This window comes from Epinephelus lanceolatus, chromosome 9, assembly GCF_041903045.1.
Source record: "Epinephelus lanceolatus isolate andai-2023 chromosome 9, ASM4190304v1, whole genome shotgun sequence".
In the NCBI taxonomy this organism is placed as follows: domain Eukaryota; kingdom Metazoa; phylum Chordata; class Actinopteri; order Perciformes; family Serranidae; genus Epinephelus; species Epinephelus lanceolatus.
The window spans coordinates 2660159-2682883 of record NC_135742.1 but is presented as its reverse complement, the minus strand read 5'-3'; the positions used below and the strand labels follow the sequence as shown (position 1 = coordinate 2682883).

The 22725-nt window shown below is 42.7% G+C and overlaps 1 protein-coding gene across 1 annotated transcript; it reads right to left on the bottom strand.

Annotated features, from left to right (window-relative positions):
- Window positions 1-1921: 1921 nt before the first annotated feature.
- Window positions 1922-12495, bottom strand: lox (lysyl oxidase). Its single transcript, XM_033618596.2, has 7 exons — window positions 11815-12495; window positions 9135-9243; window positions 8762-8893; window positions 8527-8683; window positions 8294-8389; window positions 7925-8040; window positions 1922-6394 (listed from the first exon to the last, which is right to left on the bottom strand). Exons 1-7 carry the CDS (start codon window positions 12350-12352, stop codon window positions 6388-6390), a joined length of 1155 nt encoding a protein of 384 aa, XP_033474487.1. The 5' UTR covers window positions 12353-12495; the 3' UTR covers window positions 1922-6387.
- Between the last annotated feature and the right edge of the window lie 10230 nt (window positions 12496-22725).

Sequence of the window (22725 nt, the reverse complement as noted above, 5' to 3'; positions counted from 1 at the left end):
TGACAGCACATCAGAGAAAAGCAGCTGGATGACTTTTTTTCAGAATTGTATCCCGAACAGTTTCATTGAGTGATATTTTTTTTTTTTAATCTGTGACATCTCTCTTTCTGCCCTCTGCTTGTGAAGCTGGTTTGGCTTCCTGGTTCAGGAGCTGGTGGGCGGGGTTAGAGAGTCACTAAGAAATCACCTGCACCTGGGTAGATGCACACAAGGTGTGTGCTTCCTCCTGTTTCTGTGAACTCTGGTGGTTAAAAGTTGAAATGCCATATCCTGTGCTACTTTATCAGTTCCCAAACTGAACATGGTTTAACTTGTTCTTGCATGCCTCATTTTCCTTTACTCTAAAGTGAATGAACTTTGCAAGTTTGTCAGATTCAGTTTCTTTATGTTCAGAGTGAGGCAGGTGTCATGTAGAAAATAATTTGTGCACACAAAATAATAAATTGTGCTGTCAGATGATGAAAGCATGCTTTGAGCCAGTGCTGATAACATTTTAAAGAAAATCTGACATTGTTTGCAGGAAGAATCTGATCGAAAGATCTCTGTCCAGCATAAAACAAATCTACATTAAACCCTCGACTTTTATGTTTCACTGTATTTTGCATTTATATCAATACTAATCAAGATAACAGCAGATTTGTCTTTTGACTGTTGCTTTTCATGTTGATTCAACTATGCAAGGCACTTTATTTTATTTTAAGCCCAGTCACAAGAAGAACATGTTGGTATGATACATTCCTGCAAAGCACAAATACATTACATTTACACGTTTCATACATATCGTATCAATGTTTCTAAAGTGACGTAGTGTCTGAGCTGACTATGTCACCTCAAGGTGGAGGAGATCCTGGATGGTGGGTCACTGAGGTGAGACGCCTGCCAAGCTGCAGACCAGGGCCATACGGGAGGGGGACCCTGGCCAAGCCTGGAATGGAAGGTTTGGTTTTGTTTGTAGTATTTTATCTCTAAGTCATTAGTGCCATAACTGAATTCAAAGTGATAATATATTTGTTAAAAGACTGAACTTTGGACAAAAAAACAAGGCACAAAATGTTTTAGTCCGTCCCTGCACCAGGAGTCTTCCCTGAATGTAACTCGAGCCGGGTTCAATGTTGATGCTGCTGGAGCACAAACGTACACTGTCATGTCTTTCCCAAAGAAAGGGAAATCCGGGTTACAAAACAGAAAAGAGAGAAAGAAATTGAAGGGAAGGAAAACAAACTAACTTTGAAAACTAAATTCAAAAGGTGTGTGAGAGAGACATGGATCAAGAGAGGAAGAATGTTGGGACCAAAGAGACTGCTAATGCACAGGCCCCAGAATTTGGTGCTGTGCCTCTGCTGCAGACCAACAAAGAACAAAACTCACCGCTGAGACATTTCTGTTTTTTTCCAGTGACTTTTCAGCCACCAAACGTGTTTTTTTAGTGACCCATTGGTATTTTTTCAGCCGGGATTGTGCCCCCAAAGGCGGGTACGTTTTTTAAAAAATTTTTTGTTTTTAATCTTTTTATTAACTTTTCTGCAGACAGTTGAATACAGCAGTATCGAACATAATAAAGTGTCTTTGGCAGAAAAAAGAAGAAACAGATATTGAAGAATGGGAAAAGAACCGCCCTCTGCCACCCTGCCATGTTGAATATGGTCTATCTCACACACACACACACACACACACACACACACATAAAATAATGTCCTTTTAGTTTACATTTCTGTTACCATAAGAATTTTTCTTCCATTTGCATACTTTTGCAAAAACAATTTTTGTGTGTGTGTAAATATCAGGTGTTTTTTTTTGTTTGTTTCAAATATTGAGTTTCTGCTCAGGTGAAACTAAATATTTGTGTGGACAAACTGAAAATCTCCATACGGTCAGGTGTATGGAAATATAATGAGGGTAAACACATTCAGAGTCAACACTGTTCACATTCAAGCAAGCTTTATTAATGTGATATAAGGCAGCAATGCAGGTTGATAACATAAGACGTGGGCTCGCCTATATACAGCTCTGCAGCTACGTGTGGACACAGGTCGTCGAGTACAAGTACAAATGCTGTGTACTCCGTATACACACATTCTATACAGCTTCACCAACAGAAAGGCACATATTACATTGTAGGATCTCCACCAGCAGCTCATTTTGTCTCCCTCTGATGAGTGTTCTGGGTTAGATCAGTTTAGGGACACAAAATGGTACTAAGTGAAAACAACCTTTAACACCAAATACGGAAGATCTACAGCACCAACAATTAACGAGAAAAACAACATGAGTTTAGAACAGAAGTAGTGGAAATTCTCAAATTTCAAAATATCAAATTAACATTAAAATGTCATTAAAACTATATTAAATCACATATTGTATTAAAGGAGAAGCCAGAAGCCCAGAGAGAACATGCACATAAGTAACTGTTTCTATGTGTGATGATTATTCTGTGATCATGAGGAAGTGGTTTTAATGGAGATTCAGATTAGAAAATAATAAAGACATCTCTTTTCTCAAAGTGCGTTCTCTACATCCTGGGAAAAAAAATGTTTTCTTGGCATTAAATCACATCACAAATAAACTTTATCCTGATTGTGAGAAAACTAAATAAAAAGAAAAAAAACTGAATGTAAAGGCAGAGGCCTTTATAGCTAATAAATTCATCATCTCGACCTCTGACCTTAGGACACGTGTGATTGATTCTCATGTTTTTAGATCTATACAATCAGCACAGTTTCAAGATTAGAGTCACCAGTTCAGTATCTGACCAAATGTCTCCCCTTCTGTTCCTGAGATATGACGATGAGTAACAGGCAGAAAAGTGTTTCTGCACAACATGATGATGTAACAGTGAAGCTGACCTTTGACCTTTTGGATATAAAATTAAAAATCGTCATCACTTCATTATTTCATCAGACATTTGGGTGAAATTTTGTCATAATTAGCTTATGAATTCCTGGGTTGTAGCCAAAAACATGTTTTGTGAGATCACAGTGACCTTTGACCTTCGACTATCAACATCTAATCAGCTCATTCTTGAGTCCAAGCGGACGTTTGTGTGGAAATTTCCTCAAGGACTTACTGAGATATCACGGTCATGAAATGAGAAGGACGCAAGGTCACAGTGAACCTGACTCAAAGTGGATGTTTGCGGCAAATTTAAAAGAAATTCTTCCAAGGTGTTCTTGAGACATCATGGTCACAAGAATGAGAAGGATGCATGGTCACAGTGACCTTGACTTTTGCCCTTTGACCACTAAAATGTTGAGAGTTCATCCCTAAGTTTGGGGGAACACGTGCCAAATTTGAAAAAAAAACCCTCAAGGCATTCTTGATATCGCATTCACAAAAATGACATAGATAAGGTCACAACAACCTTGGCCTTTCACCTATGAACCCTAATCTCTAAACACTCCCTTAAGGCATTCTTGAGATATTGCATTCATGACAATGGGACGGACTGACAGACAACCTGACAACTTGGCGCTTCCAGCCACAGCTATCACTGGTGTGGAGGCATAAAAAAAGTCAGTGGCCAAAGCAAAATGTGAGTAACCAGTAAATAGTAGAAATTCTCCCTGGAAAGAAATACTCGAGTAAAGTACCAGGTTGCACCGCCTCTTCGTAGGTTAAGTCTTTAACATCAGTTATAAGTGTTTTAGAAGTGGAGATTTATACATCACTAAATTAAAACAGGTATTGCACCACAGAAATGTCTTTTTGGTTGTTGATCTGCGATCACATGGGAGAATTTGTCTGTGCTACTACTGCATTCCTCGACAGTATAATGTTTGCTTGATTATGGACGTGTTGTGAGTTTTGGTGTGTATTTATTTTACTGCAGGCTGTGCAACAAATCCCCCCCTAGGCAAAATAAAGTTTGACCATGACCTGACTTACAAAACTAATGTTTGCTTGTCTATACATGACCTGTTTGCAGTGTGAGAGTAAACATGGACATGGCTGACCTGACACGCAATCCAAATGCTGTTATTTATTGACATACACTGTTCAGCCAAAACATGAAAACCACTGACACATAAAGTGAATAACATTGATCATCTTGTTCTGCTGGGAAACCTTTGTTCCTGGCAGTTATGTAGATGCCAGTTGACACACTACACCCACTCAAACAGTTGGTGCTTCTCAAAGTCAAGAAAAGGTTCTTCAACAACTGAATTTCAAGTAGACTACATCATGAAATCCCACCTAAGGACTGTTTCAATGTCAAGGATCCTTTGAATTCTACCAAAGAAGGTGTCCTTCTTTCAGAGAATTTTCAAGGATGCCCTTGTGAATCCTCAATGGGCATGAAGTACCCACAAGTCTTTGCACATATTTTGCCAGAATTTAAGGCGGGGCCTCTTTAGTGATGCACACCTGTGCACTCACTAGCCTGTCCCAATGTGTGCTCAGCAAATGCTAGGTAGAAGTCTTGCATCTTGTCCTGCAGGACCCAACTTGGAAGGACCTGTCCTGCCAAGGAAGCATTCTTGACTTTGAGAAGCACCATCTGTTGCAGTTCAACGGTCTGCATTCCTTGGGAATTGCCCAAGAATTGTGGCAAAGAGCTCAAAGCATAGACCTGGCCTCGAAATTAGCCAGATCCCAATCTGATGGAGCATCTGTGGGACCTACCAATACCCCAGAGGTACCCCTGATCCACAGTTGGGCCTCTTTGGATTGGACTTGGCTCTGACTTGTCGAGGCATGGACACAGGACCTCTGGGGTTTCCTGTGGTGTCTGGCACCAGGAGGTTGGCAACAGATCCTTTGACTCCTGTGAAATGCAAGTAAGCATACTGGCACATCCTATGGATGCTTGATTAGATTGTGTTCTGGCTAATTTGGAGGCCAGGTCAAATTGCATTGCCCGGGGGCCACTTTTTGTAAAATGACAGGAGGTCAGGGGCCAGTCAGCAGCCCCGCACATGTATGCAGGGGCATTTCTAGGATTTACGGACATTTGTGGTTTAGCACAGACATCTGTCACAGGATCCAGGGGACTGCCTCCTGGCACTTTGACAAACAAGCTCTACTTTGATGGGTTTTTTATGCCCTCTGGTTCCTTAAGCTGCTTTGACACCATCTGCATTAACTCACATCCTCCAGTCATTTCAGTGTGAGTAAAGTGTCAGAGAGGAAGTGGTTTCAACTAAAGCAGTAGGGGTATAGAGCTGTTCCTCTTCAACACGCACAGATTTTGCTGCGCTTAGCTGATAATGCTGGTGTCTGAATACCTGGGGTTGTACGTCACAGTGCTAACAACAACTAACGACAACCAGAAGAAAAAGTGGGCTGCGATAACATTTACTCCAAACATCAGACTGTTAAATTGTCACTACAGTATGCTGTTATTTACATGGCACTTCTGTCAGTGATGTTCACCAAGGCACCTGCCCGTCATCACAGCACTGGACTGTTGTTGCAGCAGCTGCTTTTGAGAACAGTTACCGCACGGCAGTGAAAAGGCAGCTTAATGTATATTAAAAGTAAAAACAAACTGGGCCAGATTTTGCCTGCAGGCTGTAAGTTGAGTATTTCTGATTTAGAGCTCTTTGTCACGTTCCTCAGGCCATTCCTGAACAGGTTTTTGCAGTGTGGCATTGTGCATCAGTGTACTTGATCTACAGTAGTGGTTGGATGGACGGAGTGTGTCAAGTGACACCTGTTAGTGGTTTTAAAGTTTTGGTTGATCAATGTAAACAAACTGGTAAGATTCTACATTCTAACAAACAAAACAATACAAATTCGTTAACGTTATGCTCATCCTAAACTTGATAAATGAACTCTGACAGAAATGCACTTCTCTGTGTATACAGACATAAATAAAGCAAAGATATTCCTACATTAACAAAATGATAGGCAGGTGAGTTTATTACTCTTGAAGCCCTAAAACTTATTTAGTTTATTCAAGTTACAGCTGCTGATGCTACAGTTATATTCTGTAGTTGCATAGATTGCCTTTGATAAAAACTTTTCTTGCATCTGATGTGCTAAAAACATTAATTTGAAGCTAGTTAGTAGTTTTTAAGATCTTACAAAGAACTTTACACAAAAACTTGAAGAGGGATTTACAAATAGGTGCAGAACAGATCCTCTGAGTTTACTAAAGTACATTAATCCTGGTGCATTATTTTTCATTCATTCTCTCAGACACATAAACCATCCTCAGTAATTATTGAGTAATCCAGCTATGTTGATCAGTCAGTGTTGTTTCTGACTTCAGATTTCATTTGGACTAAAATAATCTGGTTCAGGTGTTTTATGTCACTTTTAATGATGATTTTTAATCTGGTTATAATTGAATTGTTAGTCACATGTAACTTTAAGCTTCATTCTTCTGTAACGTTTCCCATTTATTCCGTTTGTGTTCGTCTTCAAGCTCATACTCCAGGATTCCTCTCAGTAGCTGCAAGAAATGAAAGAACAACACAATCAACCACTAATAGAAAGTACTGATTGTTAAAAAATTAGCACAAAATATCAGACCCTAGTTAAAAATCTTATTTCTCTTTCATATTAAAAGAAACCACAAGTTTTGAGAAACTGCACATATTCCACATTAGTGGAACACATAATAGACGGTAAATGACTTGTAGGATTAATGTGTTTGATACGAAGGCTTATTTGGGGTCCCATATAGGCCTATTGTTAGAGGAACAGCCAATAAAATCACAGATTGAAGAGTTGGGGGTGAGCGGGAAAAAAAGTTAATACCTTAAAATTTATGGTGAAAAGGTAGTTTCTTGCAACTCTAGAATTAAAATAAAAATATTCACAAACAAAAAACACTTCTGGTTGCTGATAAGTAGTGTTTAACTTTTGATTTAACACTAAAAATTAAAACCCTCGGCGCGCACTGCAGCGCAAGCAGACAGATGCGCGACTCAGAGCCGCATGTGTCACTGACACCAGACTCAGAGCGCAGCGGACTGGTGGAAAATGTCACCATCAGCATATTATTTTACATCAATAAAATCTATTTTAACATTATTTTGAGTCACATTGTTGAAAGAATTTAGTCGTCTGTGTTCAAGCAGGATAACAGGTCTCCATTCATTGCACGTCGGGCTTTCTATTTCCTTGTTGGAGATGTTTTCTTTTTTAATTACATGATAGCTATTCTCCCTTAACTCACCAGTAAAGAATACCTTTGTCCATTTCAAATAACCCGTGGCAATAATAATATCCCTGTTCTCTGATTTACTGTGAAACTTTTTTAGGCAATTCATGCAACAATCAGACCAGATGACTTCTTTACTCGGCCTAATGGGGTTAGTGTTGCGTTCAAGGTCCCCCAAAAATACGGGGGAAAAAAAAGGCTGAATATAATATAATATATATTTTTTTTTTCACAATCGAATCCATCAAACAAAGCTTCGAAGCTTCAAATTTTTTGGGTCAGCCCTAGAAAAAACACAGATTATTTGATGTGAAACTGCTCTATTCAGAGTTTTTACGAGTTGAAATCAGCTGGTCTGTTTGTTTTGGAAAGGAGACCTCTGTGGTTTTGACTCCTGGTAAAAACCTTCTGAACAATGAACACTGAAGGAATTCTAACCAGGAGAAGTTTCAGCTTGTTGCAGTCTGCAGTCCTCACCACTAGATGTCACTACATCCCCCTAAATGTTGACCACTGAACCTTTAACAGGGGAAGTATTTCACTTTGAAGGTTTAAGGTGAATTTGACAATTAGGACATGTTTTAAAGACAAAATCTAAGACAAAATCTGTGTTTTAAACGAGCTGGGACTGAGTGATGTCACATGAAGAGGCACAGTCACAAAACTGAATTATAAGTATGTAAAAAAAACTGTATAAATTACAAGGAAAACAATTTTTAAAAAGCTGTATTGATTGTTTACATCTGTTATTGCAAAAATAGTAATACTACAATAAAGCTCAAATTAATAGCTGCAGAAGAAGAAAGTGTTTCTTACGATGTCATGGTGCATCCAGACACGTGAGCGGCGGTGCCGGTGTACTGGACATCACATCGAACTACGTTGTTGTTAAAGTTGGACTCTGGAACCTGCTGCCGAGGGTTAACCGTCACCTGCCGAGATGACACATGAGGTCACCTTCACTCGCTCCACAAAACTTCACAAATACATAGTTTCATTTTGAAAGGCTAAGTAATTTCCTGAAACAGCTAGTCACTGTAGTTTTTATCAAACAAAGAGAAGGTAACGATGCATTCGTTGGGGACTATTTTCAGCGGTGGATTAATCCACATTAGGTGCTCTAGTGAGATTTCACAGCTTATCTCAGAAACACAGAGCCAGCAGTTTGTCCATAGATGAACAGACCTTGAGGACGTATTTTCCAGGAGAGACGTCTGTGATGTCAATCCACTGACAGTCGATGTCAGCGTTGTAGGTGTCGTAACAACCCGGACTCAAACCCTGTAGCACACAAAAAAAGGCAACGTCAGGTGACGCCAGGGAGGCCTTTGTCCCTGCTAGTGCTCTGAAGTCACTTTGGTGTGTCTGGGCCTTTTGTCAAAGTGTGACAGAGCAGATATCCTGATGTGTGTTCATACCTGAGTGTGTGAGGTGCAGGCAAAGCGGCGGTAGTATCCTGGGTCACAGGAAGTGTCCTCCAGACAGAAGCTGGCCTTGTGACCCTCAGCTACCTGCCTCTGAGAGTGGACGTCCAGCAGCTCGTACAGGCTGAACTCGTCCATGCTGTGGAAGTGACTGAACAACAACAACAATAAATAAAAATGGTTCATTTAACAGGGACGCTCGTATTAAACAGCTGTGTGAACGACCTACTGATGACAGCTGTGCCACTCCCACGCATATCGAGGTTTACTGGGCAGGAAGTCTGCTGTGCCCTGGTTCTTCACTCTCTGAGGAAACCGCAACAAAACTCTGGTGTCATAATCCTGAGAGGAGCTGGAGGAGCTGGAGGAGGAGAGGAGACAAGGAGAGGAGAGAAGATGAGACAAGGGAGAGGAGAGGAGAGGAGACGAAGCGAGTGAACTGCTTTTATTTCAAACCTCAACATGTTAAAATCAGTCAAACTCTCTGATGCTCCAGTCACTAAATGCTTCTGATAAACGCTGCAGTCCAGTGTGTCTCATCTCAGCCTGATGATCAGATTAACTGAAACGTTACTGTGACAACCAGGCTGGTGTTTTCTTACGAGGCGAGGCAGTTCTCCTCGGCAGCACAGCGCAGGTTGTACATGGGCATCCTCTGGACGTAGGTGGCGATCTGGATGTAGTATGGATCAGGAACCAGATCAGGGAGACCTAAAAACAGGAGCACACAGCACATTGAGAGTACAGCAACTGCAGAGCCAATCACAGAGAGAGAGCTCTGTGCTCTGATTGGCTGTTCAGACGAGTGAAACCTCTACGAGAGATGATTAAAAATGTCACGCTGGGTTGTTTTTGTTTGTCTCTCTGCCATACTGGATCTCCTGTTGTCTTTGCTGGGTTAGGAAGACAAAGTGCTGCCCCCTGCTGGTCTGGAGACGTATCTCCTCTCACACAAAGTACTGTAACATTAAAAAATGAATAACAGCTGTTTCAGAGTTCAAAAACTGTTTAGTTTTGTGCAGGATGGGCAAAGGTAATAGTCAGGGGGTGTGAAAAAGTTTGCAGCAGTGCAAATGTGTGCAATGTGCAGAGATAAGACTTCAACATGTGCGTCAGTGTTAAACACATGGACATTAACTCCTTTTACACTGCCTGTATAAGATGGGAACATCACGCCGTTACATCCTGACATCCTTGTTTTCTTGGGGACGGGATGATGGTGGAGGTTTGCAGCAGGCTGAAACGAAGCATGTCTCTAGTGAGGTGTTAAAGATGTCTGTGAACACTGCAGACAGCTGATCAGCTCAGTGCTTCAGAGTGAAGGAGTCCGGTCCTTTTTTCTGTTCCCACTGTGAAAAGTCGTGGATGGTACCAACAGAAGCGTTCCTTAGCGTCCCCATGTCTGGTCCCCCCTCTGTTGGGGTACCTAGCACACAGATGTGGTACTAAAAGGTGGAGCTGTGAACACTGCAGTCTGATTGGTCAGTAGAGGACGGTCACTCTGCTCAGGGCTGAGTTGTGTCTGGTTTTGAGGCTCATGTAACCACTGTTCATACTGTGGAGAGTTTTATTAGTAAACTCTAACTATAAAATGAAAGGATGTTTTGCTGCCTCTCACAGCAGCTGGAGTCTGAGAAAAAATAACTTCATTCACTGGGCCGACTGCCGGTGACTTCTCCTGCATACTCACCACAGACTGGTGTTGATGGATGAAGGGAAAGATATCCATCGGCTGTGATCGGTTGTTCCTCGTCACCTGACATGCGATGTATACTGCTGTGCTTCAAAAGTTCAGAAGTCCCTGTTTTCCAGCTGTGTCCAGACAAACAGGCACCCCTCTGTGTCTAATGTGCATGACGATCCATGGCAATGTGGTGTAAATGATGATCACGGCTCTTTGCTGCATGTTATACAACTCCTCCACTGCTGGGGGAGCCTGCTGTCACTCCAAAGGTGTCGTAATCCGGAGTTGGGGCAGTGACTTGCCGCGTCTGAAACCAACAATAAAAGTGTCCTCTAATGTCGGCATGATACATGGCTGGTTGCCGTTATAGTTTAACGGCGCCTGGCAGCATCATGGGAAAACGTGGTGGGACAAGGACAAAAGTAAAGGTGGCTAAAGTCCGAGTGGGGCAGGTGGGGGGCATAGTGGATGGGTCCAACAATTGCTTTGATCAGCGAATATAATGTGACTTGGGATGTACGCCAAACGTTATGCAGCAGATCCAGCTGTGCCGCCCATAGGTGCCGCCGTCACCAGAAAAGGACGTCACTTTATGTGACGCTTCATAGTAAGGCTGTCTCATGTCTCTTATCAGCAATCCTCGCTCCTCACTCCTAACTCCTGACTCCTTAAATGTTTTCCTAAGTGGGAGGGACTAAACAGTTAGGTAAGGTGGCTAGGTTAGGTGGTTAGCAGTAATTTTAAGGGACTTGGGACGTACCCGTGGAAAGTCCATGACCAAACGTGGACATGTGACGAGGTCACAGTGAGGATGAGTTGTCTGGGGAGGCAGCAGGAAACACTGCCAGCCAACAAAGTCGCCTTGCAGCCCCCTCTTTCTTTCTTTCTCCATTTTCCATTCCTCTCTCTTGTGCTCTCTCCCTCTCCCCTGCACCCCTCAGTTGCTCTATCACCCGACCCGATTCAAGGTGGGGGGGAATGATGAGAAATTACAGCCTAACCCCAGCAGATCGGGTCGGGCCCAACCGATACATGACCAGTCTCTCTTTTTTCTAACTTTTTTTCTTCACCAATTTCATTTTGGTGGCACCACTTAGAAATTACACATTGCAAACAAAACCAAATGTTCCATTCCAGGCCTTTTATGGCCCCCCTCCCCCTGGAGCCCTGAGTATTCAGCTCTTTTACCCCCACTATGAGCCCCTGCTGACAGTGCTTGATCATATAGTGAAAGAGTTTCTAAATGAAATGAGCCAATCATCAGAATCCATCTGAAATTCATCCTGAATTTAATGAAAGAAGTAAAAACTGAAAAATCGGTCTTATATGAAAGAGATTATGAACTCCTGCACAGAAATAATGAGCCAATAAAAACTGGCAATAACTGCTTTCATGAACTTTTACAGTTGAATGGAGGCTGAACTCTAAACTCAGTTTTTACGCATGAAGAGAAACAAACATGAACCGAACATTTCATATTGTAACGATTACAACAGTTACCTTGGTTTGGGATATTTTCAGAAAAATTAAGAACGAATCCTTCAGTTTTATTATCTTGGAAAGACGAAAGACTGATGGGATTAAAGGTGTGTTCTCACCGTTCTGGTGGTAGCTGGTTCCGTATCCGTGCCCGAGCTGAGTCCTGGGTCTGGGTCTGTAGTACGAGTTGTAGTAGTTATAATAAGGATAATAATTAGAGGGTTTGTACGGGTTGTATGGATCATCTCCGACCATCATGTCCTCCCGTCGGACCGGGGCAGAGTCCCCTTCGCTGCCGGACGTTGTCTCCTGAGGCCGCGGCTGGCGCATCATTGCGCGCAATTGCGCAGTGCCGCTGGTGGCGGGGACCCGCGGGGAGCTCTGGGACGCGGCGGAGACCGTGTCGTTGCTGCTGCTGAGGACGACCACAGGGTTACCGCGGCGGGGTGACCCGCTTTGCCTCCTGCTGGACGGCCGGTACTGAGAGCCGCGGCTCAGGATGCTAAAAACCTGCCCGTTATGTTGCCATGTCAACCCCCGCCGGAGCGCATCACCATCACCTGCAGCCTCCTGAGCGCGAGCGCCGTCCAGAAAACTACAGAGGAAACATAAATGTGCAAAGGACAGCAGCAAGGCCTCAGAGCACAGTTCCTTCATTATTCACTATAAGTTTATGTGTTTTTAATAAAGAAGAAACGATTTTCTTCTTCCCCGCGCGCACAGCCGCGGATCTCAAGAGTTTCTCCCAAGTGTTACAGCTCAGCAGCTCCACTGCTGAGAGACAGAGACACAGAGAGGGGGAGACAGAGAGAGGGAGGGAGACAGAGAGTCAGAGAAAGAGGGGGAGCTGATTTTTTTTTTAGCTTCAGGTTTTGGATGTGGCCTTGGACTCATCTTGAACCTTTTAAATCAGGATCAACAACCAGATGAAACTTTTTTTGTCTCATCACATGGACATAGATTTTGAGGGGGACACACCCCCCTGGACACAGTAAAAGCATTATGGGAGCAGAGGACTTTTATGTCAATGAATCACTAAAATGCAACTCATAGTTGCAGCAATGTCTTCAGCAAAGTGGCTGCATGCAACCTCAGAAGCAACGTCTGCAATCAGCCATGAAACAGAGAGAAGATGAAGCAGCTGTGAGCAGCAGGGAGTACCGTGACATTTGCATCAGAGACTGGTGCATACAAATGAACCACAATGCAGGAAATGCCCAGATTACCTTCAGGGAGGACCCCAGACGCCATGCTTACTATGTGTCCCCTGAGATGTTGGAGAAAAAAAACAAAAAAACTTCATGAGTGATACTCAAATTGCGGCCCATGGGCTAAATCTGGTGATAGGGTGCCGGGTGGCCCCCTCACCACTTTCTAATCAGGCTGTCTATAAAAACCAGTGCACCCAAATTCGTACACATCCCTGTATTTTGAAAGGCTGCGATCACATGACCAATGTGCTCAGAGCAGTAAACAAGGAAGCAGTCCGAGCGTTTGTAAGGAGGCAGGTTGGGGTGGTGGAAGGGTCACAAAAAAAAGGACTTTCCACTGAAGACGTGTGCATTCCGCGTGAGTGCTCCTCACTTTCACACTGCTCTTTGGTGCATCTGCCCAAGGAGGCGAGGCTCAGCACCGTAAGGCTCCAAAATAACGTTACTGTACCTTCTGCCTTCTGCTGAGAAGCGGTGAATTTACAGTTGACAGCAACTTAACGGGACACAGTCTCTGGCTTTTGTTTGATATTTATTGTCAGCAGAAAATGTTGTTGCACACTTCCAATGCATTGTTGGTGCAGTTAGCTCGTTTGCCACATTACGTGAATGTTACTGTCACACTGAACGTCCCGCTGAGCCCCGTCCAAACTTTAAAACTCTATATGGAAAACAAGGAAAGAATAATTGAATATTTGTTAAATCTGATTCGACTGACATCATTCTGAGTCGACTAAAATCGTCCTTTTTTTTTTTTTTAATTTAAATAATGTGCCAGGAGAGGATCTCCGTGCCCCCCTGACAGAGGTCTGGGCTAAGCTCCGAACATCCTAAAATCCTAGAAACGCCCTGCCTACACTTGACCTGTGCAGGGCTGCTGCGACTGGGTAAAAACTAATGATTAAAAGTTTACGATACTATGAACAAATTGTGAACTGATTTGGCCCCTGAGATTTTAAAAAGGATGTTTCAAAGACAAGAAGACGATACAGATAAAAGCTGGATTCACTGTCTTCAAGCTTAAATAAATGCACAACTGTACTGGCGGTTTCACACACTGTCCTGGGAACTGAGATGAAACTGATTTTTTTTTTTCAGTAAAGCTTTTATTTTGTATTTTTCGGGCCCCACACAATTACAGATTACACTCGAGCCAAACCCAGGCAGCATCAACAGCTGAGAACACCGGCTTTGTTACAGCCACATTTGGCAGCTTTGCACCAAGAGACAGAAAGAGGTGACGGTGTGGAAAGAAAATGTGTGAGAGGATTCCTTCATTTAGAAATCCTGATGTCATGGTGTCCTTAAATGCACCAGCACAGAGAGGCTTTTGCTAAATGTTTTCTGTGGTGGATCATCAGAAAGCTTCATCTCTCTGCAGACTGAAATTCTTACAAAAGAAGTCAAACTGAATCAGTTGGATTTTTTTTTGTTAATGCTAAAACAGCTGTCTGGTCCCTTAGAGTCGCATCAGGCTGCTCCAGAGCAGTCTGCAGCTAAAGCAGCATTTTTCTTTATAAAATCTAACTTCTGACTCTTTGTTTTCTCTCCACAGGATGAGGTATAATTACAGCGATGCTCTGGCTTCATAACTGTCCTGTCTCAGTCTAATTACCTCTGTGGTCAGAGCTGCTCTCTCATTTTACACCCAGGACTGAAGAACTGAGAGAAAACGACATCCTGAGGGTCCACTGGATAAAAAAACAGGCTTCTCAGGGTGTCAGAAGGTTCAGCCTGTTCAGTGTGTTCCAGATCTGTCAGGTTACACAACTGATCCATTATGTTCATGTTATATTTGCTGTAGAGACACGTCTCAGTTTTCATGAGTCAGGTTTTTAAAGCTGTGTACCTGTGAGCCTCTGCTGCTGCTGTACGTGTACATGAAACCTTGTTCAGAGTTGCTATAGTAACGGTACAATCCATTCAAGATGCTTCAGCCTGGTTTTACAGGAGAAACGACCCCCCGCCCCGCTGAGCGCTCAGGATGCTTTAAAAACACTGAAATTGAAATGCTTACCAACTGAGAAGTTTCCTCCTCTCACACACAACCTGCCACCCACATGCTGCACGACCAGACACACACACACCTTCAACACTTTCCCTTGAAACTAATGAGTAACTTCACACAGGCTATAATCATATGTCACTTCAAATGAGTCACCAGTAGGTGTGAGGAGCAGCATAAGGACAAACTGCAGCAGCATCAAAAAACTAAATGAAATATTAACAAAGCATTTAAATCAGAAAGAATACACACAGAAGACTCCACAGAGCAGCTGTTGCAGTGTAGTTATCTAACGATGTTATCAGTGTGACTGATCCAGTCTAAAAAATCTCAACAAAACTCAACTGATCAAAATTCAGTGCAAACAGTCATGTTCCCCTCAGGGATGATTCGTGCTGACGTTGGTCACTTTTCATTTTGTTGTGTGCAATAATTTGGTTTATGACCAAATACCAACAGAACTAATAACATTGCAGGACACATCAGCAGCTCACTGGCTGAGGAGCGTAACATTGAGCCAGGTCTCACTCCAAAGTCGTTGAAACCCGGCGCTTGGCCAGTGACTTGCAGAATCAGAAACAAACAAAAAAAGGCATTGTTTAACGTTGGCTTGATGTGCGGCTGGTTGCTGTTGTAGTTTAATGGCACCGGCAGCGTCAGGGGGACACATGGAGGGACAAGGATAAAAATTAAGGTGGCGAAAGTCAGAGTGGGGCAGGGGGGAGTGGTGGTGGATTGGTTTAACAACCACAGATGCAAACTGTACATTTCCTGTGAAAACAGAAGTGTATTTTGAAAACAGACAATGCATGTAACAGGCTGAAGTTGACACGGCGTCCCTGAACACACCCAGGGTACCTTGGAGGTCCATGACCAAATGTCAATATGTGATGAGAGTGTGAGAATGTGTTGTGACATTAAGGCTGAGTCCTCACTGAGTTCGAGTCTGACACGAGCCCTTTGATGCAGGTCATCCACTCTCTCTCCCCTGCCTCTCCTGCCTCTCCTGTCTCTCCTGTCTCTCTCTGTCAGTGTCATAGTGTGGCTGTAGAGGTTTTGGGTTTTTAAGAGTTTGAAGGAATACTTCACCCAAACGACCATTTGTATTTGCACTCACTCTGTGTCACAGTCAGTACGTTTCCAGTCACAGTGAAGTGGAGCTACAGTCCCAGCTGGACGAGGACATCTAACTGGCCTACTGTCCTTGTCCCAGTATACAAGCACGGGAGGGGAATCCATTTATTGAGCCAAGTATGTGCGACTCCTCTACGATAGGTGGAGATATGCCCCCTTTCAGCTTGTTAGTATTGGACCTTTTTCCTGTTGACCTATTACGTCACAGACCAAACAATGGACAAACAAGTTAGCTACGGTTAGCTAGCAGCTAACTGCTACCATGGTGGACAACTTTACAGCTCTGTACATTTGGTCCGTCCAAAAAGTCACGGCTCTGGATGTAGATTTCTCCATGTTGTTACCGGCTTCTTCTTCTCTTACACATTTAATGCTATTGGACTTCCGGGTCAAAGCCCGGGGCGGAAACTGTGGAGCATGCTCAGAGCGCCTCGGCCAGTTTGGGTCTGATTGACTGTATATATGGAGGAGGATTTCAAATCCCAATTGATAAAAAAAGAAATGTTGTATAAATGCTGTGTAAACTCAAGGGTGACGCTAACTTCCACATCGGCCTACAAAAACCATCATCCCTGCAGCACTCTGTTGGTTTCAGCTTCCTGTTGCGGTAGTTTTCTGACGTCTTCTTATGAGTCTTTTCAATGCTGAGTTTATTTATTCTTTGTTCATGTTTCTTTTAGGTTGTTTAACGATGCAATGCTGCTGACTCCTTTAAGTTGAATTCATTTTAAGATCACAACAGGTTACACCAGTAGCAGGAGTAGCAGCCACGCAGCAGCTAGCAGCGATGTTGCTCGCAGCAGCAACACGTGTGTGTAGTTAAACCTGATTCCCTCACGTAAAAGGAAAAAGAGATCAAGCTGAACAACAGCTCCTTTTTTGTGTAAAGATCAAAGGCAGGCCGACTTTATCGCAGCGCTGTGCACTTCCCTTTCAGGAATACAAGGCAGCAGCTGCTGCTGGTTCCAATGAGAAGCAGGTGTCGGGCTGATCTGAACACTTTCAACAGCTTCATAATGAGGACTGGCCGCCTGCAGGGGCCTCCTGCACACAGGACACATAAAGAGCCATGGAAACAGCAGAAACAATAGCACTGCCTTCATCACCACCAACATCATCATCATCACATTTACTGTGTGTTTGTGTGTCAGAAGAAATCAAAAGAAAGAAGACATTAGAAATCTCCTACAACACAGTACATCAACTGCATGTCAGTTTCCAGAGAGTCAGTGTCAGTGAGAGTGAATGTATGTTAGTGCTGAGTCCCACTAAGGACCCCTCCACAGCCTGGCTTATAAAAGGTGTTTAAGACTGATGTTGGTGAGCGTCACATCTGCATTCTGCAAATTGGACACGTGAGGTACGTGACTTAGATCCAACATGTGTTAAACTGCAGAGTGCACAGTTAAAGAGGTTAAAAGCAGTCCGAAATAAATCTGAAATAAGTCTGTCAGTAAGACCTTGTTCTTATTTTCAAGTTCAAAATCAAGTTGCAATTCCATCAGCTTATTTAAATATGAAGACTGGTCTTTGAAGCTAAAGCTCACAAACGAAACAAGATGTAAATGTGTCAGATTTGAAGTTACAGATTTTCACCTCTGATGGAGCTTAAGGCCAAAAGAGGCCAAAGACCGCTGCCAGTCTTTGTGTGAAGCTCGCTCTTTTCCATCAGTTTCAAACTGTCTGGGAGAGACAGCTAGCACCATATTTTAAAATGAATTGATGAAGTGTGTTTACAGCTGTGTTTGGCTGCTGGTGCATCTCTAGGAGGATGTTTAGTGTCCTCTACTACAGGTTCCCAACTGGTGGGTCCCGGGTCCATTATTAACTGACCACAAGTGACCCGCAAACGTGTCAAGTTTGTAAAATAAAACACTTTATTTCAAAGTACAGTAAATTTCGGCACAGAACTTTTACTTTGAAGTTCTGTTTCCTGCTGAAGAGTAAGTGACCTCCGGACAGCGACTTAACAGAGACAGCAAATTAGCTTGATGACATGCTCAAAAGCGAGTATGACGCTGAAAATATTAAACTGTGTGGACCCTGACTGAGGAGACTAAGGTCCAATCCCAATACCCGTCCATTGCCCACTACCCCTTGGCCCTCGAAATGAAGCAATGAGGGGTAGGGCTAGAAATCCTTCCCAAAGAATTGGGACACCACTCACTACGTCACCGCGTCGGTTACGTTCACGGATACGTAACTATTTTAAACAGGAAGCTGCGAGCCATCTACACTTCCAATCGGCATCTACAATGGAGTCTCATTCATCCTACCAATCGCGTTTGCCGCATTCATCATGCTTCGTTTGATGAACGACAGACGACAGGGGACTTCTGCTAGCTAGCTAACCAGCTAACATTATGAGGCAGCATAGTTACACTAGCTGGCGTGTTATCGTAATGTGAAAAGTCCAACAATTTTGCAGAACAGGACAGATGACACACGCTACATAGTGCGAGCTAGCTAGCTAGCTAACAAGCAACCTGATGATGGAAACGTTAGCTATGTATGAACTTTTTTCCCTCTCTTGCTTGGTGGTAGCCATGGCGACGTCTACCCCTCACTGGCAAGTCAGCATCTGAAATTTAAACAGCTCTAAAAGTTGTGCACCATTTTGCTACAGTTTCTGGGTCGAACAACATGTTGAAAGTGCGTTTTCTTTTGTTTGGTGGGTGTGTCAGAGGTGTTATCCAATCAGCAGTGACATGTGTATGTAAATCAAATTTCAACTATTGTACTATCAATTTTTGTTATCATTACACCCTATCTTTGGCAATGTAAACCTATGTTTCCCATGCCAATAGAGCCCGAACTGTATGAAACCCTGCTGTATTAAAAGGCAGTGCATCAGAGAGACCAAAAAATAAAGAGTAAAAAGAGGATGGGGTTCTGGGATGCATGTCTGTGGTCTGAGTAAAGACAGCAGCTATTTTACCATGTCACTCTTCCTCTGCATCACTTGCTTGCTTTTTAATGGGTACATGAGTAGTCACCCAGTCCATCCATCCATCAGTCAGTCAGTCAGCCAATCAGTGAAAGCGGCTCTTCACTGTAAAGCAGCTGTATCAGAAGCTAACAGAATCCAGACTCAATAAAAACACTGTAAACCACAACAGAACCTGATTCCACATCAGCCAGCTGACCTCTGACCTCCACACCTCCCATTAAACATCACAGAGGTGGCTCATGTTTCTCCAACTCACCTGCCAATCACAGTGTAGAGGCGGGGCTGTGAGGTCTTCCTCCACCAAGGAGTTTCGTTTGCTTGTTTGCTTTTTGTTTGTCTGTTTGTTTGTCTGTTTGTTTGTCTGTTTGTCAGCAGGATTATGGAGAAACTAGTGGCCCAGGTTTTCATGAAACTTGGTGAAATGGTGAAGCATGTGCCAAGAAGAACCCCTATAGATTTTGGAGCGAATCTGAATCATAGAGCAGGTACACAAATTATATTTGACTTTTGTTAACATTGTGAGATAAAACATTTGGCCACGGTGGAATAAATGCCACACATCTTAAAGGGACAGTTCACCCCATAAATTAGAAACACATATTCTTTTTTATTTTGCTGCAATGTTTGAGACATCCTCACCTGCCACCTGCTCACCTGATTGGTCCGCGTGTGATCACATGTTGCTGTGGTGACAGAGACCAGCTTCCTCCTCCATCGGCTGCCTGATGGCTGAGACTCTGTGCTGCTGTTATAGTTTCAACACAACAGATGCAGGCTGTAAAGCTCCTGATTAACTGTCAGATGTACAAGTGTCAGACACAGCAAACATCCCACTAATATCCTGGTAACATCACTGTTAAAGGGCTTTTCAGGGGAGCTGTTCCTGATCAGCTGTGAGGGTCCAAAGGACAGAGGGATGCCATACGCTGTGAAGCCTCTGAGGCAAATTGTGATTTGTGATATTGGGCTTTATAAATAAAACTGAATTGAATACAAGTTTTCTTCTTTCAAGTAGCATTTTCTTTTTTTAAACAGTCAAAACATGTGTAAACTGTGTGTTTTGTGTCATGTGTTAACTCACCACCTCAAACTGTCTGCACTCCATTTAACCAGGTTTCACCCTCACTGCTACCTCACCAGTTCATCAACAATTAACACCTGGAATGATACGACACAGCAAATCTTTCAACACTGCACAACACAAGTTAATAGTACATAACATTATCTGAAAATATACTGACTTATGATGCTTCATATCCTGTCACATCAAAAGGACAAATTAAATTACATTAATTTTTCAATTAAAGTGCAAATTCAGGGTTGCTTCACATTTGTGGGGTTTCACATTGATTTCAGGTTCATTAAAGGATAAACAAATGGATGAACATATATCAGAGTTTTTAAAATTAAACCTGATTAATATGATTAGTGTGAAACCCCTTAAAATGTACAAAACAATATCACATGTAACTGCATCTTAATATTTTTTTACCTTAAATGAACTGAATTATTCGATTAAGATGCAAATTTGTGGTAAATCAGTGCACTGATGAGCAATTGTTTTCCTCCACAGTTTAAACACTTTTTAGAACCTTCAAAGGCTTTAATTTCTTCTCTTCTATTTTGAGCTGATCTTACTTTCCCTTAATCATGATCTGAATGATCTGAGAGGTTTTAAACAGAAACAATCCCATAAAATGAACCACATAATACAAAGCCACCTCATAACCTGCAGGATCATCTCAGAAATTTTGCAAAATAAAGTTGGAGGTTCCCAAAGTTAGTGCAGCAAACACTGTGTGGCTTCAGAATGAGACAAAGTGCAGCGAGATTATTTATATTTATAATTTGTTAAATTGTGGATTTCAATGAAGTGTCGGCCCAAAAATGCAGATGATTAAATGATTTTAAAAATGCAGGAGAACTTACAGGTGGCTGAAAAGCAAGGCACAAACAACACTGACAATCAGGGAGTGGTGAGAAGAAATGAGACACAGGTGAGCAGGAGGATGTGGGAGTCAGGTGATCAGAACAGGTGGGAAAGTCTGAGGGCATCTAGTGGACAGGTGGAGAATTGCAATATCCTATAACTGCAGCTGTTTCCACATGGAACAGGTTTCCATCTCTCTCTATCATACTGATGACAGACGACATGTTGATTTTCATTTTTGTAAGTATTGGAGGGTCACACTCAGGCACAGAATATGTCAGGTGATGCAACTGATGAGATTTTATCTGCTATAATAACTTTTACTAAACTAAATTACAGAGCATGCCCTCAGCCAATTCACACCAAATCAAAGCACTGCCGCTGTAGCCACTGTCACTATGGTCCTGTCCTTGTATGCTCTGAAAACTAAACTCACATCATCAGTCCCTTCATGGACTCAAATTCAGACTCTCCTCAGTTCCTCAGAATTCTTTGTGGACGTGACAGTTCTCAGCTAAGAGACAAAAACAGTCTTCATCTTGCAGCACGTTCAGGAGGACAACAGCGAGCAACAATTACAGCCAGGTCAGGTTTGGCTGGGCCTACTCTAGCATCACGCTACTGAAAAAACACTTTTAGAAAAGCTGTTGTCACCTCGCCCGGTGTTGTGTAAACCTTCACACATCTGAGGAATCTGTCCAACACTCACTGTGCTGCTTATTTTTAGATTTTCCATCAAACCAAGAAAAGAGTATTCTTCATACCTGAAGCTGCATTTATCTGCCAACATTAACCAGTGTTTCCACTTGTATCAAAATGAAACCTGGACCGTTGTTTATGTCCCCGTGTCTTTCCTTTTGGCCCTGAGCCATGGTTGAACCACCCTTATGAAAGCTGCGGTCACTGAGCCCACGTCTGCAAACAAACCTCTGCTTATGGTTTCTGTCTCTGTCAAATTTAGCTGTGCTTCCACCGAGGACAATTATAGTGAGAGCAGCGCTGTCCTGCAAACGTTTTATAACACCTGACGTATCTATCAACATTGATATCCAATTCATACAGTCACTGATACGTTCTTTTTAAGAGAGAAAAATGATCCTGGAGCCACACCAAGAAAGTCGGGCTTAAAGCTCCACTGTGTAGAAATGGAATATAATACAGTAAGTGTCAGTGAAGATTCTCAGTCATCCAGGTCATGGTAAGTGCTGTATCGTTGGCAACTGGACTTGCTTGTGTTCCTTGAAGATGTTTCGTTCTGAAGAACTCAAGAAGCTTCTTGGATGAGAGGCGAAACGTCTTCAAGAAACAGAAGCAAGTCCAGTTGCCTACAATACAGCACTTATGATAATACAATAAGTATATTTCCTTTAGTGTATAATCACCTTAAAAAAAGAAGCATTGTGTTTTTGTTACCTTAGAATGTGACATTTATATCTACACAGGGAGCAGGTCCTTGTCACAGATGCATAAATATACCTAGATACTGGACACCAAGATGGCGCATATTCGTCCCAATGGAGTTGCTCACCTGATATCTGATTTATAAATATTGCGTACCCACAAAATGAGGCCTGAAAGAGGCGTAAGCACTTCCAACACATAAGTCTTCAACCTTACATAAATACCACCCCAGGACCGGCAGGGCCACAGATACATACAGTACAGGCCAAAAGTTTGGACACACCTTCTCATTCAATGCGTTTTCTTTATTTTCATGACTATTTACATTGTAGATTCTCACTGAAGGCATCAAAACTATGAATGAACACATGTGGAGTTATGTACTTAACAAAAAAAGGT

Excerpts from the sequence above, each read along its gene's own strand:
- lox (XM_033618596.2), bottom strand. The coding sequence starts at position 12,352 with ATGAAGGAACTGTGCTCTGAGGCCTTGCTGCTGTCCTTTGCACATTTA. Across the intron at positions 9,244-11,814 it reads AACCAGCTACCACCAGAACG|GTCTCCCTGATCTGGTTCCT; the intron begins GTGAGAACACAC and ends TCCTGTTTTTAG. Across the intron at positions 8,894-9,134 it reads GAGGAGAACTGCCTCGCCTC|CTCCTCCAGCTCCTCTCAGG; the intron begins GTAAGAAAACAC and ends CTCCTCCTCCAG.